Genomic DNA, 19,167 nt, shown 5'->3' with positions numbered 1-19,167 from the left:
GGAAAATAAAACCAAACAAGAAATGAAACAGTTTAGTACATGCATAAAAACACGTAAAATGGGATGTAAACCCATAAATCTGTTCAGTGTGCATATCTGGATATTTTATTAATTAAAAGATAAATGAAATAAACCACATTTTAAATTGATCTCCACATTGTAGCTGTTTTGACCATGTGTGTTTAGAACAGGTTGCAGAGGGTCTTCAGTTAATTTTTAGTTTTCACTTTAGTTACAAATTTAAAAGTTTGCATGGGGGGGAAGGGTGGAGGGTTGGGCCATGGGCAGTAAAAAAAAAAAAAAAAACCCAAATCACCACGTTGTTAAAAATCACATGCAATTTCTGATCCCACTTTAAGCACAATGTTCTAAAAGCACCTTTGTTCCATTTGGCAAAAGAAAGCAATAATCCAGACGCTGGTCTTTGCTAGTAAACCAAATCCAAGGAGCAAAAAAACCTTAATCTTAGCAACAACAGGATTTGGCATTTTAGACCAGGAGCTTTGAGCAAAAAAATAAAACAAAAAACAAAAACCCACCACATTTTGGAAAAGTTAAAACCGAAGCAATACATTTTTTCAAAGCGTCTTTTGGGAAAAGAATGAGGGCTTTGCTCCAGCACAGGTGGATGAGCCCAGACATGTCCTGCACAATGCGGCTTCATTCAAATAGAAAATATGTCATCACCTAGTAAAGACTCTCTTTTTGCCCCTCCTGCTAGTACCAACTGCAATGGCTTACGAAAAGGACTTTATTTACTAAAGGCCAGGTTCTATGAGCTGAAACTTACACTGACACACACCTTACTCTGGGAGTAGTCATAATAAGATCAACAAGAAAGGGATGGAGAATTTGGTCCTTAAGGTATGTATTTATATTGGATTTATAATACACACCTGTTGTGTGTATAGACTTATCATACACACCTATTACCAGGACGTGTATACATAGTTATTAAACAATACACAAAGGACGACATTAATTCATGTGCAGTGCACATGCAAGGTCCTATATGCCAGTTATGTTCTGGAATCTGCATTCCACCAGGGGATGAGAGCAGAGTGTCTTCGCATTGCGATTTGATGTCCATTCAGATAACCCCTCCCTCTACAGGTCCTTTCCCCATGCATCCACAGGGTTGAGCGGCTTCCCTGCCAGACAACCAGTTTACTCTTGAAGGCCTGGTGAGTAAGAAATGATGCAACTATGTTCTTACCTCTCCTGCAGGTTTTAATGTGAAAAAGGCCTTAGATTTTACTCAGCTCTTATTGACTCAGACTCAGGATGAAGTAAAAGCCTCAGGGTCTGTTAAGCATTATTAATAGGCAGATCCAGTATGCCTATTAGGCATAAAACTATTTTCCTGGCTTTGCTAAATCTATTAGTAACCCTAAAAAAGATAAGATTTCTCTACCATGTTAAAAGCAAAAGCGAAACTGACTCTAAACAGGCCATGAACCTATCCAGTGACCCTGGGCAAGCTAACAATGAAGTGCAAAAAAGTACACACCAACCTGCATTCCATTAAAGTAGATTAGTTGCATTAATAATCCAAAGTGTTATCCATGACACGTGGATGGACAGATTTACTTTGAATGCATGAGGTTGACTTCTCATCTCATTTACACGGTTGCAACCAGATTATAGTCCATGACATTTTTTTCTTGACAGCTAGTTTCTCTTGGATTTTATTGTTAAACCTTCATACTGACAGTCAGTCAGTAAATAATTACCTGCACCCCTAGCAAAATAATATTTGGCCTAACCTTGATCAGATTCTTGCAGGATCAGGAGATCATAGGTGTTAGAAAGGGAGGATACCTATTAGAGTTAGATCATTGAATTAATGCATCCTTCCAAGTGCAAGATATAGAACTTGATCTTTCATTAAAGTCAACGGGAGACTTTCCATTGCCTGTGAAAGGAGTTGGATTGGGTTCATAACCCTCGCCTGGAGGACATATGCTGATGAAATGATATTCTACTTCCTGCTTTGATGGGTTTCTTCTTACTGTCCCTTTTAAAATAAAAAAAAAAAGCACTGTAACCTAGCTTTCCATTGGAATTGTTTTGCAGGAATTCGATGCAGGCGAGATAAGAGCTGATTGTTACAAGGACTTACTGTGGTAAGCACTTTGTGTTCCCTTTGCGATGTGGGCTTGCCGCCTTCCAAAAATAAAGAGTGCTCCATTTTTCCCATAAAGAATATTTATCTTCACCCACAGCCTTGCACATTCTCTTATCTCCCCCATGTGGAACCTCAGCACAGCACTTGAATCATGGTGAAATAACAGCACACTGCAAAGAAACAGGATCTGGTGGGGAGACAGCAACTTGCCTGTGTACGAGAACTGTTTGAAATTAAACACTGCCTGCAAGTATGAACATCAAGCCCAGTCTGCAGGGCGGGGCAGCCCTTTCCCTTCCACTGTACTGTAAACTGGGGGGAAGATGCATTAGAATTCTTTCAGCTGAGAGGAGTGCCACGCACTGCCCTGCATCTCTACGCGGTGACAGCCTGTGGAGAAGGATGAACTGCAATGGCTAGAGGGCTTCCCTGCAGCTGCTGATGCGCTAGTGTCAGACTCCTGTCTGGCAGACAGTGCTCAAAAGTAAAAGAAAAAAAAGAGAGAGAGAGAAATGAATGATAGCGTCTCCCTCACTCTCCTGCCCCCTTCCTCCACTTGGAATCAATTCACATCACCAGGCAAAAGAACATCTGTCTTCGGGAAGGAGAACGTGTACAGTTGTCAGTTCTAACAGGTATTAAAATCATTATTATGAGCACACACATCATTATCCGCAGAGTACTTTGTAAATCCAATCCTGCAGAGCCATCAGGCAGGCCAGCAGTTTCCTCTACAGTAGAGTCTACCAGGGATATGATTTTCATCTAACAAGTTCCCAGGGCTGGAGGAATATCCATCTGCACCCGCCACTGCTCCCTGAAGTGCGTGCTGCAAGAGTTTACCGTGAGAAATGGATAATACAGTTGCTCGCTTGAGTCTCGTGCTGTTTCCCCATCACGTGCCCTCTTGAAAGGGATAGTAATTGTTTAACACAGCAGCCATAGCGCACGGCGCCTTGTATCAGAAAGCGAGCTGATTGTCTCCAGACTCGAGCTTAACTGAGGTAGAAAATTGTCATTAGGTAGTTGCAGTGATGAGTGAATCCTCCCAAGCGACATGGGGTGGCTTGTCCTAGTTAGTCACCTGCGGTGTCGGAGCGTACGGCATCACTGCTAGCGAGCTGCAGACTCAGTGATGGTTCCAGCCCCACAGGAGTATGCATGAATGGGTTGCATTTGTCCTATATGTTGGCACTGGTGGCCAGGACCACATACTACTGGAGATGGGCCTGAATAAAGATTCAAAGACCTCCCTGAATACAGTGGAAGCTAGTGGGCTGATCCAAATTCTGAGGCTCCCATCTCTGGAACAGGCTGCACCTAGGAGTTCTTCTACCTATCTATGGAACATTTATGGGCCCCATTACCATGATATCTGAGCACATCGCCATCTTAAATGTGTTTATTTTTCCTCACACACCCCTCTGAAGTAAGGGAAGTGCTCTTCTTCTCATCTGACAGATGGGAATCTGGGACACGGAGGGCTAGATCCTCAAAGGGACTTAGGCTCTGCATTGCACCACCTAACCACAAGGCCCACTGTTGCCTAGTGGAATCTTCAGCCCTGAGTTAGATGCTCTGGCTCCCTATGCAATGCATGGGCTGAGATAAGCACCTAAGAAAGGGATCCTCAGAAGCCAAGCAGAGTGGGTAGCTGCCTAACCTAGACAGGGGGGAAATGCAGAGGAAAGGGATGAGGTTTAGGGCCCAGCTCTCTTTCTCATTGATCTGAGCCTTCGGCACCGGACTGGAGTTGGGCACCTAAGCCAGTTGGCCCTGGAGAAGAAGAGACAACCTCCCCCCCATCCCATTCAATTCCATTATAGCCAGTAGTTCTGGGACAGGGACTTGAACACAGATCTCCCACCTCCCAGGACAGTGCCCTAACTACCTGGCTACAGCTGTCTCAGTTATTCCTGTTTAAACTGTTCCACTTTGTATTAAATAATTAAACAGTCATTGGGCCTGAGAGCGAAAGTGAGAGATTTCATGCTATAGCCCTCGGCATTTGAGAGACACAGGCTCAAGTCCCTGCTCCACTATGTATTTAGTTATTGGTACAAACTGGAACAGCTTCAACAGGAAGGACTAATCAGAGCCCACCAATAGCCTAGTAGTTGGGGCTGGGAGGTGACAGCAGGCTCTGAAGCAGGGTCTCCTAGATGAGTGTCCCAACCACTGGCCTATTCTGGGGACACACACACCTCAGCCTGAAAAACAAATTCCCAACCTGCTTGTCCCAGCTGCCTTTTGTGCAAGGTCTGATCCAGTGTGTGTATTGGGTCTGGCCCTGCTGAGGAGATAGGCGGGGAACGCTTCATTTGATAATTCTGCTGCAGCATGAGTGGGGGCTCCACACAGCTCATCACCTGTGGGGTGGCATGAGGGCTGAGGCAGCTTTGTGCATGACCACCGGCAGAAAGTCAGGTGCCTTGGGGACTAAGCGCCTACAGGGCTGGGAAGTGCTTTTGAGCATGTCAGAGGTGCCTAAATATTGGACTTAGGCACCTAAATAGGCAGTAAGGCACCTAGGTACCTTTGTGGATCTAGAGTCTCTGAGAGACTAAGGCCCTTGAGAGTTAGGTGCCTATATACCTTTCAGGATCTGGGCCTAAGTGACTTGCCCAGGAAGTCTGTGACAGAGAAAGGAAATGAACTCAAGCCCCCAGCTTGAAAAGCACTTTAAGATCCTAGTCTGAAAATGGAGAAGTATTTTCCAGAGCTAAGAGTACAAGATGAGTACAGGAACTATGTTCTATTCCTGTCTCTGCCACTGAAACCCTTTCGATCGCCGGGCAAGTCACTTCACCACTGTGTACCTTAGTTTCCCCATATGTAAAATAAGGATAATGACACTGGCTGATTTACCTCCCAGGCACGTTGTAAGGATTCATTAATAAGCTAAAGTTTGGTTAATATTTAATTGCTTTAATATTTCATGTTTAATTAGCAAGAAGGAAATGAGAGACAAGACGGCTCATTTCCTTTGCTGAATATTTTCTCTTTGGCCCCAGTCTGGGTGCAGCGGTGCTTTGATTGCTGGGTCTGTATTGAATCCCCTGCAGCTGCTAGAGAGCACAGCTATCTCACCTTGACTACACAATGAGGTGATTCAGGTGGGATTATACACTATGGAGGGAGCCCACATTCCTAAGTGCCCAGACCTCTGCTACACCCTGTATTTGAATTGCTTCATTTTCATTTGTGGCAATGCTCCAGTTAAAATATATATCTATATATATCGATATATATAGATATATAGATATCTCCAGTGAAGCAGCTGAGATACAACTTGGATGCTTCAGTCAAAAACGTTGTGGCTTCGGCAATCTCAGCAATTTATTTTGCCCACCCAGATCCCATATAGTCACAAATTATAATGTCAAAAGTAGTTAGCAGAGTCTTACGCTTCCAGCAGGACTTTCAGAAAAATTGATGTTCGCTGATGTGATAGACATGGCAATTAGAGGCTCCATTTGGACTGTTTTTGACTTCTATGATCTGTAATGCCTTTCCCTTTCAGATCGTCCCTGCAACAGCATGGTGGCTTATGCTGTGCTGGGTGAAGCACAAGGGGCCAGATTTTTAAAGGTATTTAGGCACCAAAATACTCAGATAAGTGCCTATGGCTAGACCAACAAAGGGATTTAGGCATCTAACTGCCACACTAGTCACCTAGGTCCGAAATGTAGCTCCTCAAAACCCTAGTCAGCTGCTACCTATCCCTAAAAGCCTGTTAAATTTCCACCAATTAAGTCCCCTAGGCACCTAAAATTCTGCCAGTGGTCATGCATAATGCTGCCTAAGCCCTGACACTGCTGAGCTGGTTGGTGCCTAACTCATGGCGGGCAGCTCAAACCAGGTGTTCCCTCACCTATCTCGCCTGTGGGGCCTGAGCCAGTAGGCATTTCCAGAGGCTGCCTACCCAATCAGATCCTGGTGGTGCCCCCCACTGCTCTCACACCCTATAGCCTACTGGTTTCCACATTCACCATGGATTGTCAGCACCTTGGGTCAGGAGCAATGGAAGCTTTCTGAAAGGGGGGAGAGGGAGCCATGGGCACCTGAACCATGCCTCCCCCCCGCACTGTCCCTTTTCCCCACGCCCTTGCACCACCCCTTCCCCCAAGGCCTCACCCCCACACTGCTTCTTCCCCCAAAGCCCTAGTCCCATGCTGTGCCATTGGCGAGAACTGGGCCAGATCCTCAAAAGTATATAACACGCCTAACATCCAATGGAAGTTCAGAGCCTAAATACCTTTGAGGATCTGGCCTTACTCTTTGGAATCATGGAAGAACAATGCAGCACCATCTCTCTCTGCTCACGTGTCGACCACTTTAAGAGCCCAATCTAACTCCCACTGAAGTTAAAGGAAGGGCTCCCATTGACTTCAGCAGGCATTGGATTGGGCTCTTACGTCAAAAAGCCTGCTGCCTCTAATTCTGTGATGGTGGTGGTTTGGAAGCATGCCTGATGAATGGAGGAGGTACAGTCAGGATGTTCATGTGCCCACTGGAGCATAATTAATGTCAGTCCTCAAAGAGCGCTACTGGAAAAGAGAAATAAAACCTGCTAAATAACTTCATGCAGTGATAGCCATTGGCCAGAGGGACACCTGCAAAAACCAACAGATTTATGGACCCTCTTGCTGCTCTGGGGCCATGTCTACACGAGGAGCATTTTGCTGGTCTGGATATACCAGTATACTATACCAGCAAAGTGCTCCTAGTGTGGACACAGATTATATCAGCAAAACTGCACTTTTGCTGGTAAAATTGTTTGCACCCGGGCTTTTGGTAGCAAAGCTATGTCAGTCACATGTCAGACTTCTTCACACCCAATTCACACAGCTATGATGGCCAATGTCTAGTCATGGCCTGATATTCTGCCTTCAAGAAAAGAACTGAAGTGATATGAATGGAAGTGATATCTCGCCTTAAAATGCATCTCCTTAAAATAATCATAATTAATAAATATTAATGTGAGACCAGATCCCCAAATCCAAATAGACCTGAACTTTGGGAGGAACTTTAAATCTGGATCCAAACCAAGATCTACATTTTTAATCTCTAGTTTCAAAGAAATGCAGGAAATGTGTGTGTAAGGTTGGAGATAGCAAACTGTTTATGCTCACCAGCAAAGCAGTGGACAAAGCACAGGGCTGGTAGGCAGAAAAACTAGGTTTTGTTTCCAGTTATGGCCCAGATTTGGTGTGTGACCTTGGGCAAGTCAATTAACCTCTTTGGGCCTCAGGATCTCAACCTATAAAATGGAGATAGGGAAACTTACTCTTCTTTGTAAAGTGCTTTGAGATCTATGACAAAGTCCTAATTATTTGTAATAATTAGGGATTCTGGTTTTCAGTTTCTGCTGGGTTTCTTTAAAACAGATTTTCAGTGTTTATTTCTGGCTACATTCATGTCTTGTAAATCCATAGATAAATTATTTTTGCCAGAATTGTGTCCTGCAGCCATTCAAAGAGAAATCAATTATTTCATTAGGAATGAAATAAGGTAAAAAAAACTGTAAAATGGAAATACATAAAGGGATGAATATACTATTAAAATGTACAGACAGGGATACGTTGTAATAAAGGAGAAAATAGGAGTTAGTACATATAAACCTCAGACTTGTTTTTATGAGAATGTGTATTTAATAGACTCCAGATGTTCAGAAAAGAATATCTTGTTATGTTCGAAGGTGTAAAGCCTCTCATATGTGTACATCACCGCAAGGAAATTTATCCAGTGACTGACATGTGTCTAAGCAGTCTTTCCAGTTCCTTTTGTAGTTTGGATCTTCTTGTCACCCTAACTCAATAACCCATAACTTTATTCCAAACATGTTCTGAACCCCCTTTCCTTTCCACCCAACTTACCGACTCTTCTTGAGGCCTTCCGTCCTCTAATGAGATGTCAGAAATTTACTGCAGCCAAGTGTACTCACACTCACACCAATTATCTCCCCCGTGCAACACTCTCAGCTTCCTTCGTGGTCTGATGTCTTCACTAGCTAGGTTAGCTCTCTGAATCAGATTGTAAGTTTCTTGAGGGAGAGAGCACCTTGGCTCAGATCCTCAAAGGTTTTTAGGAGCCTAACTATCATTGAAATCAATGAGAGTTAGGCACCTAAATGTCTTTGAGGATCTGGCCCTTATCTTCTATGTTTCTGAAGCACCATGCACACCTGGTGTCAATAACACTAATCATGCTCCACTATCAATCCACTTTTTTCCTGTCACCTGAATCTGTAACCCACAGGGGATGCCTTTACTACAATAACGATGCTCCCATATTAATATTTTTTTACAATCCATCTAGGATTCTCTGCCCTTCTTCTATAAAATATCAGATACAGCAAGACTATGGATTCTGGGTGCATGCTCAGAAAGGAAACAACCTTGCAGCAAAGGGATCAAAGGGAAGAAAAAAAAAACAGCTGACAAGGTGCTGAAGGCTGAAGAAAACTAACAAGTGTTGGTGTGAGTTGCTGAGCCAGGTAGGAGGAGATGAGCGCAGAGCTGGATAAAGGTACGAGGTGAACAGCAATGAGTTTTGTACATCTGCACAAGTACAACCACACATGAACTGAAGCTGATTCAGATGATAAATCCTGATCCAGGTGGACATATGGCCCTTAAAATGGTACTGCCAATCCCTCAGGACCAAAAATGAATTTCTACCTAAGTACTAGTTAAGCAAGTTACAACTGGCTGGATGGCGGCTAATAGTTTCATGATCAGAATGGAAGAAAGTGTTTTATCTCTTTGGGTCACAGCCCTTTTACTAGGATCCTGCTTTTTCATTGTAGTATTTGTATTACCATAGTGCCTAGAGGCCTCACTCATAGACCTGGGAACATTGTGCTAGGGGTTGTACAAACAGAACATACCCCTGGTCCCTGATCCAGAGAGCTTATCCATGGTCATCTCCCTCCTTCCTGGATTTAGCATGTTTCCCCAACACAGATACACACGACTCCAGAAGGTTCTATGAAGAACGCAATTCTCATCTCACGTGCAAGCTGCCCTGGAGAAGCAGCTAATCTTACCCAACATCAGTGGTGTATTTGAAATCAGAGATGTAGGCCATTTGAAGGAAACTATTCTATTCAGAAAAACAACAAGGAGTCCGGTGGCACCTTAAAGACTAACAGATTTATTTGGGCATAAGCTTTTGTGGGTAAAAAACCTCATTTCTTCAGATGCATCTAAAGAAGTGGGTTTTTGTATCCACAAAAGCTTATGCCCGAATAAATCTGTTAGTCTTTAAGGTGCCACCGGACTCCTTGTTGTTTTTGTGGATACAGACTAACACGGCTACCCCCTGATACTATTCTATTCAGGTTCTTATACAGTGCCCATCACTGTAGTAATGCAGGGCCATTTTGGTTCAGCTTAGGCTCAAAACCTGAACTGAATATCTGGGTTTGAAAATGACAAGACAATAAAGCTCTATTCTCAGTTCCCAAATATTTCCTCTAAAAGTTCTGTATTAGATTTACCAGCATGTCTTAAAAATAACCCCCCCACCTAATAAGAAAGCAGAATCTTGTATTACTTCCTTCAACAAGGAACTAAAAGGAATATTCCCACCAGCACTGATCATTTCTGTCTAGAAGGAAAGACCAATAATCCCCTGCACTGAAATAGACAAAGGAGTCCTGTCTTTTGAAAGTAAATATAAAAATAAGAAATATGCACGGTTAGCGGTGGGCTCTAACAAATCAGGCCAGCCCAGGAGAGCAGAGGTTTTCTATTTTGTTTCTTTCACAACTGTTGTTATTATTTTGGGCTGTGTCAAAACAGAAGCAGTGCATGTGTGGTCTGACACCGAAGCATCTCACACTCCGTAGAGACATTCCTGAGAATACATACAGGAGCCACGAAACAGGCAGGGCTCCCTTCCAAACAGCAATCTATAGCCCATTGCAACCAGAGGTATTTATCACCATTACAGCTAAGCCCACTGGTAAAAGGGTGATCAATATTAATCTGAAGAGTAACAGATCAGCTAGAGGGGCTGGAGGGCAGGAGCTTTTTCTTATTAAGGTGCCAGGGATCCTGCCAGCCGCACTGGGATTTCCTGTGAACCAGGAGGATAGGGAAGGACGGTAAATCAATGTCCGGCTGCTGCGAGTTTGGTCGTCCCAGGCAAACTCCAGATCCCAGTGAGTTTCCCCCACGCGGGCAGGTTGTTCGGTGGCGCCTCGCCCTTAAAGACACAGCTTGTTCCAAACCCCACCAGCAGCCCCAGCGAGTCCCAGCCACCCGATCCAGCCCCTGCATGGCGGCCAGCCGGCTGCCGGTCACGAGTCGGCGGCCGGGGGAGCCCAGATCCCAGGGCCCGGGCACAGCGGGGTGTGCACGGGAGCGGGAGGGCAAAGGGAAAAGGCGAGCGGTCTCTTTAAATGCTGGGGGCTGAGCTCTCGCCGGGGAGTCCACAGCCGGATCTAGAATTCCTCCCCCCATCGCTCCGGCGCTTGTTGCTCAGCCCGGCTGGAGGGACGCGCAGCCTGCGGCTGGCCTGGGCGCTGGGGGCGGCGGCCAGGTGAGAGTGGGAAGGGGGGGAAGGAGACATGAGCGGGCGCCACGCCTTGCCCAGCGCTAGGAGCGAGGCGGCTGCCGTCCCAGCCAGCTGGCCCTAGCCCCGCGCCCGGGGAGCAGCCGAGCCCTTCTCCGCACGGTAAGTTTCCGGGCGCCCAGGTGGAAGAGGAGGAGGAGCCGGCGGGAGGGGGGATCAGGTGCGGGCAGGCGCACCTGGCCGGGCTGCGGCTGGCGGAGGAGGGTGAATGGTGGCCGCCCCTCCCGCAACGCGGGGTCTGAGCCGGGTTGGGGCTGCAAAGCCAAACATTGCCCCCGCTTCCCCCCCGGGTCCTGGCGGAGCAGCTCCCGGCAGCCTCCAACAGGTGGGATTGCACCTCCCCGGCCTGGCCCCCTCCCGCCCGGCCAACAGGTGGAAATGCGAGTCGCACCCTCCCTTGCTCGTGCCGCTCCCGCTAACAGGTGGCCCTGCTCCCCCTCCCGTGCGTGCCCCTGCTAGCCCCGCTCCCTGCCGCAGCAGCCTGGAGCTGCCCGCAAAGTCCGGCTCGCGCCTCCTTTGCCACTAACCCGGCCCCGGGGGGTGCCGCCGCGCTGTCCCCTGCCTTTGTCTCTGCCGAGGGACCGCACGAATCCGATCGGCCGGTGGCCCTGATCCCCTTCGCCTCGTGCCCCCTCTACGCTTAGCAAACGGAACTGCAGCGAGTTCCCGGGGGCCGCCGGGCTCTGCCGCCTTTGCAACCCGCCCCCCAGTGCACGAAGCACAGGGATCTGCGCTCCCGAGGGAGCAGCGTGTGTGTCCCCCTTTTGCTCTCAGAGCGATGGCCGGGGAGACACAGGCGTCACCAAAGCGGGGGAAAGACCTTACCAGTTCTGCCACTGCACTGAGAAGATCCCTGCCAGGGCAGTAAAGTTTGGGGGAGGTGGTACAGCCCTGTCTCCTTCATCCTTGCCCGCTCGCCTACTGCTGTGCCTGTTGCTGATGGCTGCATGTTGCTTATGGTTGCAGTGGGCATGGGGAACCAGGTGGAGAAACTGACCCACTTAAACTACAAGGAAGTTCCCACGGCCGACCCGACAGGCATGGACAGAGACGAGGGTCCCAGGATCGGGGTGTCCTACATCTTTTCCAATGACGACGACGAGCTGGAGCAGCAGCAGCAGGACTCAGTGGCTCAGGATATGGGAGGCGAGCACCCCGCACCGCAGCCCTATGACCCTCGGTTGCAGGAGGTGGAGTGTTCGGTTTATTATCGGGATGAGTGTATCTACCAGAAGACCTTCGCTGGGGATGATACCGCACCAGATGAGAGGGATGGAGGAGGTGGGGGGCAGCTGAGCACTTACACCCCAGAGAACCTGCTGAATAGATGTAAACCAGGCGACTTGGTGGAGTTTGTGTGCCAGGCCCAGTACCCACACTGGGCAGTGTATGTTGGGGATTTTCAGGTAGTGCACCTGCATCGGCTGGAGGTGGTGAACAGCTTCCTAACCGATGCCAGCCAGGGCAGGAGAGGTCGCATTGCCAACTATTTGTACCGTTACAAGCCCCTGAGCCCGGCCACTGTGGTGCGGAATGCCCTGGAGCAGGTGGGCTGTAAGGATCGGGAGTTGAGCTGGAGGAACTCTGAGTGCTTTGCTGCCTGGTGCCGCTATGGCAAACGGGAGTTTAAAATTGGCGGGGAGCTCCGCATAGGCAAGCAGCCCTACCGATTGCAGATCCGGCTGGGGGACAAACGCAGCCACACACTGGAATTCCAGAGCCTGGAGGATCTGATCATGGAGAAGAGGAGGAATGACCAGATCGGTAGGGCTGCTGTGATCCAGGAGCTCTCCAGCCATCTGCAAGCTGCAGAGGAGGAAGAGGAGGAGGAAGATCCAGGTGCCCAGACTGCTGCTGAGTAGCAGCATCAGCACCATCATGTTGCTTAGGCTGGGTGATGGGGATTAAAACTGAAGGCTGCGAAATTGAGCTGTTATAAGCCCTTTGGGCTGCTTCAGTGCAGCTTCATTCCAATCACATGTGAAAGGAAGGGGGAAAGCTGATTAAGTGTCTGCGCTTTAGTACTTAACTCCTTCAGTGCTTGGTAAATCTCTGACTTATTTGTAGAGGATAAAACTCGGGGAGATTCCACCACCCCCGTGTATTCCCTTCATCCCCAAACCATCAGTCCCTTGGCTGCCGGCAGGTATGGATCTTACATGGTGCTGAGTGCTTTCAGTTTCTATTAAGTTCAGTGGGAGATGAGGGCATTCAGCACCATTAAGAAGGAGCCAGCACCTTGTAGGATAGGGCCCTGTAGCTCTCAAGTGCATGACTGACCGGCCTAGCTGGGAAATTCATTTTCCCCCACCCCCTTCCCTTGTCTCCTCTCCATGTAGTTATCTTGTGGTTCCTGTTAGTAGTATTACAGCAAGCTATTTACCTTAGTCTGCTGGTGCCAGACCTTTGTGGCTTCACACCCAACCCCCAGTCCTCAAAGGATTTAACAGATAAATCACGGGTAACTTTGTGAAATAGGGTTTGACATGCACGGTGTCCTCCTAATTAAAGTAACTTGCAGACTGGCTGGGGGAATCCCTGCCTGCCTGTTTGTGTGTGGCTTCCTTTTATGTACAGTGGGCTAAGTTGTCCTGATGGGGGTGGGAAATGACCCGAAGTGGAGGTTTGCTGTGATCAGGATTGCTGTCTATGCATTGTAATGCACTGAAACCTTTTGGGGGCTCTCTCTCTCACCGGCTTAACTGCATCAGCATTCGTTAGGGGGCTTGATCCTCCTCCCACTGAAGTCAATTGCAAAGTCCCCATTGACTTCTGTGGTGCAGGATTGGGCCCTATAAGCAGCTTTTTCATGTGTTTTTAGTGTGTTTGGGTGAGCTAGGGATAAATTAACCCTGGCAGGGGTGGTCTAGCATTTTGGCCAAGCCCCACCAGAGGTGGGAGCCTTTAGCCAGTATCAGCACTGCGTCAGTCTTGTTTTAAGGCTATAGTACAAATAGCACTTTGATTTGGTTGCTTAAACACTTAATCACAGGGAATAAAGCATGTCTTGAATCCTACTGCTTGGAATATGTGGGCTAGTGATTAACTGGTAAAATTCCTAGTGGTAGGGGTCAGGAGAAGTTGTACAATGTCTTTGCACCATGGTAAACAGTGCTGTAACAGGAAGTGATTGTGTGTGGGGGGGCAGGGGGAGAGAAGACCAGTATAGAGGGGAAGGAAATACATTCCCTGACTGGGAAGTTATTGAAAATTCAAAGCTGGGGAAATTCTCGGTGTTCTCCCACTACAAATAATTCCTTAGTGAAGAGTAACTTCAAGGTTGTGCTTTGTTTTTGTTGTGTTTTCCTGGTACATTGCTGAGCAATGTCACTAGAGAAGGAAAGAGGGAGCAGTCATTCTCCTTGTGTGATCCATCTCATGAAGGTTACACAAGTACTGTACTCCCATCGATGAATGCATTTGCAGGAGGGCAAGGTGCTACATGTATCTAATATTACCTACCAAAGTAGCAACTCTTTTTGAACGGATCACTTTTTCCCCTAGTCTCCAATGCCAGGTAATACCAGATCATCATGGATTCTTAATCTGTTCAGTGTATATTTTCCTCTGGACTGTTAATATAAACTTCCCTGCCCTTTTAAACACATAGCTACGAAGCTAACTTGAGGATGAGCGAGAGTTCATTTAAATAGTGGAAATCAATATTGCAGTGTAATTAAGCAGTGTATTAAAATGACTCTGTTTTCCCTGCAGTTGTTTACTTCACTGCTTGCAGCATAATTCTACTTTACAATCTGTTTTTTAAGATTAGGGCAAGAAGCCAGTCAATCATAAATAAGCAGATACCTAACTTTGGAGTAATTAAGACTATATGAAGCAGCTTTCATGTGTATGAAAGGAACTTAGTCTCCAAATAGACTTCCATTGTTGTGACTCTTAAGTGGACAATGCAGAGAAGGGTTTCTTTTGTTTTTGCCCCCTCCACCCCCTTAGAAACATTCTGTTCGTTATTGGGGGGAGGATCAACTTATGGGGTTACACACTTAAAATGCATTGTACCTTTTCCCTTAATACTTTCTATGCTTGAATTTTAGGATGTGGAATTCTTGGCTCCTACGGAGAATTTGTTAAAACATAAAGCTCCTTTAGAATGTTGTAGCTCAGGCTTTTGTACTGATGAAATCTTTCCTCAATATGCAGTTGGGTCATACTCCAGTTACTGTGATCGTTAAACAAACACACAATGTTGCTCAAGAAGCATGAGAACTATCCATAGCTGAACTGTGATAAGGTTAACATGTGGCTATTTCTCTGTTCAGCCACCATTAACTGTTTAAGATTGTAACTGATGTATTCCTAAACAGAATGAAGGAGAGCTTCTCTGTATATCGGCTATTCTGAATAGGATAAGACAGACTTAAGATCACCTAGACCATGAATAAATGTTTAGCTATTGTTCCTAGTCCTGAAATTTTGTACAGAACAAAGTTTATTCGCTATGTAATATATGTATGTAAAATAATATTTTCTTACAAATATTTTTGAAAGTTAAAATAATTCCATCATGAGACTCTTACATTTTGAAAGTAAGTTGTTATGCACATTATTCTGATGTCCTCTGAATGGATTTATTTTGGTCATTAGTGATCTAAAGAAGTTTCTAGGTCCTACGGGATGGAAAGTGCTGTAGATGTCAAACATTTTGTATCGAAAAGGTACTAAACTGTGTGTTTGTTTGTGAAAATGTTTTCCCCTTATGTTTGACACATCAGAACGAATGCTCAAACCTCTCTTCCTTCTTCTCAGACATTTAGTCTGTTTTATTTATTAAAAACAAGACAAAAGCTGAGAACTGAGAGCAAAGCCTGTTAAGATTTACCTGAAACTATTTTGTCGTCTCATGTAGTTATTAATGCACACCTCTACCTAGCACACAGTTTGGTACAAATCCACACACAGGCAGAGATATTGTGACTCAAGCTTGAGATGTAGTGGTAGAGCTGAGTGGGGAAGCTTACCTAATAGTCAAATATACTAGAGTATTCCTTAACTGTAACGTCTCACCTTCTTTCTTGAGTTCAGTGATGCTTATGCTGTGAAATATAGAACATCCCATGTATTCTCTTTGCACCTAGAATAAATATTTGCTTGGCATTAAAACATGCAGCTAGAGAATGGGTGTAACTGGAATACATAAATGTGACCTGCAAAGGATTTTTAAGAGGGGATTTATACTCTCTCTCCTGCTGCTTCATAATATGTGAAGAACGACTGAAAGTTTTGTGTTAAAGCTTTTGCTGCTTCTGCTTTCCCTTACTAAGATTAGCAAGGTCAAGTCTGCTTTTCCTGGGTAGTATTAGAGGATTGCTTTGGAAAGGGCTGGGTCACATGTGTTTTAAGATCAGTCACACCTTTGAAGGCATGTCTGTTGAATCTTAACTTAGATATCTTTTCTCCCAACGGTTGAATAGGCAATGTTATTAAATAGATGCTAACTAGCGCAAGCAAACCAGGTTTAAGCAGGCCAGGAGTTCACAGCAGGTGAAGTAATGTAGTTACTCAGCTTTCAGTCTCCTGTGACTTTTTTGTTTCCATTTGCCACAGAGTCTTCCAGGGTAAACTAGACGGGACTTTCTAGTGTTTATATTTAAAACCAAAAACAGGAAAACACTTTTGTTCAAGCCTTTGTTATACAGCAAAGAGAAGGGAACAAAGTGAATCCCACTTCTATTTTTCTTTTGCAGGTTACATTTAAAATATAGAAAATGCAGGCCCGATCCTTCTACTAAGCTGCATTAAGGTCCTGATTTAGCAAGGGCCTTAAGCATGTACCTAACGCTGAGCTCATGAGTAGGCTCCCTTGAAATCAATCAATGCTTAAATTCCTTGCTGAATCTCAGGGCCTGCTGTCTACACTTTGACCCACAGTGGGAGGGGAGACCTGAGGCTAATGATCTGTTTAGGGATGGGAGGGGGAAGCAAGGGGGAAAAGTCCTATTGAGGGGCGTTTTAAAAGGGGAATTTTGCCCAAATAAGGTGCTGGGGAATCAGGATCATACTGCACAGAATGGACAATTCTGCCCTCAGTTGCACCCTGAAATCAGTGGATGGCACAGATTCAGCAGAGGGCAGCAGCCTGCCCAGCAACGTACAGTTGTAAATTAGAACGTTAATATTGCAGAATATCTTCCAAACTCTTCCGTCTGGTCATGTTAGAACCTTCTCTTTGCATTTTGAATACTGAAGTTAACAGACTTTTTTTTTTTTTTTTTTAAAGCCTTTTGATCCTACAAACACTTAATCATGTATGTGAATTTACTCACATGAGTAGTCCCATTGCCACTAAGGGAACTACTCTTGAGAGGATCATTATGCGTATACTTAGTCTGCTCTAAGTCTTGGCCGGACTAGGCCCCACGAATGTAAATGCGACTCCAGTTAGGAAATGCAGATGAGCTGTCTATATTTCTCCAGGCTGTCAGTGTTTTTTATGCAAATAACTTTTTTTTTTTTCCTTGGAAAAGGCTTAATAAAACCTCCAACTATTGCTTGATTACGTTGTTCTAAAAACATGATTTAAATAGTTACCTTCCATTAGGGAGGGAAATAAACACACTTAGAACTATTTCAGGTTACCCATTCCTGATTCTTTTTGAGGGAAAAGTATTGATTACAGCAACTCTTCAGAAGTTCAGTCAGGCAGAGTGATGGTCTGCTTGGTTTAAAAATATATATATATATTAGCAATTTCAGAAACTATATTTTCTTACCTGAAAAAAATATTTTCTTCAGAGTGAAAGAATCCAGACAGCGGATCTGAACTCCTAGCTATACACAACAGTTTTGTATAAATGAAACATGTCTTTTCTTTTGTTATAGTATTCAGATTTAATTTCAATGTTTTGTTTCAGTACTAAAATAGGTAACAGATTGGAATAAATTTCTCCCAGTAAGATGAAACTTTAAATGTGGAAGTTTTTTAGTCTTTACGGAAAAACTTGTCCCTGGTGCATGTGAGCTTTGTTTGTCAGGTGCTTTGCCACCTGTGGTTTTTGACAATTAGCTGCACCAACCATAATTATTACAGCCATGTGGGAACAAATATTTTTTGAAAGCAGAATTTTAATTTTATATGAAAGATCAGCTATGAAAAATTAATTGTAGGGAATTGCATAATTTCTAAATGCAGTTTCTTATTCTTAAAGGAATCTACCGCATCACTTACATACAACCAGTCTTATGAACTGAAGTGCAGTGAAAAATCTGAGGTCACATCACTGCTGAATAGTTTTATGCTATTAAAACCACAGACTTACTTGTAAATTAAAAAAAAAAAAAAATCAGGGTAACTTCAAACATCAGTGGTCCAGACAATTCTTTTCCATTAATGTTGAATTAGAAGTTCTCTCTACACATACCTGAAGTTTTTATTTAACATTGCAACATTCCATGAAATCATTACAATAACAAGTGTAATCGCAAAGTGATTTTTCCCCCCCTCCATGAGCAGTCTCTTGTCAGTAAATGTTGAATTGTTAGTGCTAATATCACTTCTTTTCCTGAGAAAGAAGTACAGACTCCTGATTGTACCATTTCCTTCAAAATGAAGGGCATTGCATAGTAACTGAAATGAAATAAAAAATTTATAATATCTTTCAAAATCTCTTCCTTATTTGAACTATATTTGTTTCCTCTTGCTTGTTTGGGAAATTGTTGTGATCTCTCTCAAAGTGGATGTAGCTGGTACAAAACTTGACAATCCAGATGCCTTTAGATTTCAGATAGAAATCAAGCCACCCTTGGTCACACTCTAGGTCTGAGGGAGAGAAGAGCATTCTCTACATAGGGCCGAATCCCTCAGTTGGTCTAATTGCCTGTGACTCCATTGAATCTGAGGATCTGGCCCATAATTTAATTCTAAAGGTGGCAACGACATCAGCAGAAGATCAGATATTATTTCTTGACACCCATGCGTGTCCTGGCTGCCAATAGCTGTGAGAAATGGGAGCATATGGGCACTTCCTGAGAGTTTACATGAAATCTTCACAATTGTCACACTAATTGAACATATCATGTTATGGATTTTGAAACTTTGGAGATCTTATGGGATCTGTATTCTTCCCTCCGGTAAGAGTTCAGATCAGGAACAAAAAGTTTAATAGTGAAGGTTATGAGAACTATGCATAATAATAAGCCTTGATATCCCTAGGGTGAATGTTCTTATTACAATTTGTCATGTCCTCCACTGCACACACTACTAAAAAATTATTCAAGTAGTCAAATGTACTTGTTCCTGGTGTCCAGTGCCTGGCTTGAAAGAGTTCTTTCTGTCTCGCACAAATGGACTGAGTCTGGTTATATGAGAATGTTTTGTTGAATAAAAGACCATCCAGAGTAAGTTTATATGCAACAAGTGTTTTCTGTAGCAAAATGTATTCGTGTGGTTATCAAACAGAAACCTAGTCACAGGGTCTCAATTTCCCGTGGCAGTCTAT

General features: G+C 44.7%; 1 protein-coding gene and 1 long non-coding RNA gene across 6 annotated transcripts in view; both read left to right on the top strand.

Annotated features, from left to right (window-relative positions):
• LOC112059103 (uncharacterized) overlaps positions 1-9,259 on the top strand; it is a 52,387-nt gene extending 43,128 nt beyond the window's left edge. The window contains exons 3-4 of one of the 2 annotated variants that reach the window (XR_006177020.2): positions 2,077-2,126; positions 2,226-9,259. This is a non-coding gene — a long non-coding RNA (uncharacterized LOC112059103). Of the gene's footprint in view, positions 1-2,076 lie in introns of both variants that reach the window. The other variant, XR_006177018.2, reaches the window with a different exon arrangement.
• Positions 9,260-9,929: 670 nt separating this feature from the next.
• Positions 9,930-18,333, top strand: LRATD2 (LRAT domain containing 2). 4 transcript variants are annotated; one of them, XM_042860994.2, is made up of 2 exons: positions 9,930-10,068; positions 11,678-18,333. In XM_042860994.2, exon 2 carries the CDS (start codon positions 11,683-11,685, stop codon positions 12,571-12,573), a length of 891 nt encoding a protein of 296 aa, XP_042716928.1. In that variant the 5' UTR covers positions 9,930-10,068; positions 11,678-11,682; the 3' UTR covers positions 12,574-18,333. The 4 variants fall into 4 exon arrangements, with proteins under 4 accessions (XP_042716928.1, XP_042716930.1, XP_005288865.1 ...); XM_042860996.2 differs by lacking the exon at positions 9,930-10,068 and adding an exon at positions 10,372-10,678; XM_005288808.5 differs by lacking the exon at positions 9,930-10,068 and adding an exon at positions 10,374-10,813.
• Positions 18,334-19,167: the final 834 nt, after the last annotated feature.

This window comes from Chrysemys picta, chromosome 2, assembly GCF_011386835.1.
Source record: "Chrysemys picta bellii isolate R12L10 chromosome 2, ASM1138683v2, whole genome shotgun sequence".
In the NCBI taxonomy this organism is placed as follows: domain Eukaryota; kingdom Metazoa; phylum Chordata; order Testudines; family Emydidae; genus Chrysemys; species Chrysemys picta.
This window is presented reverse-complemented; position numbering and strand designations above follow the sequence as displayed.

Bases quoted from the DNA above. Each gene is read 5' to 3' on its own strand.
- LRATD2 (XM_042860994.2), top strand. From the start codon at position 11,683: ATGGGGAACCAGGTGGAGAAACTGACCCACTTAAACTACAAGGAAGTT.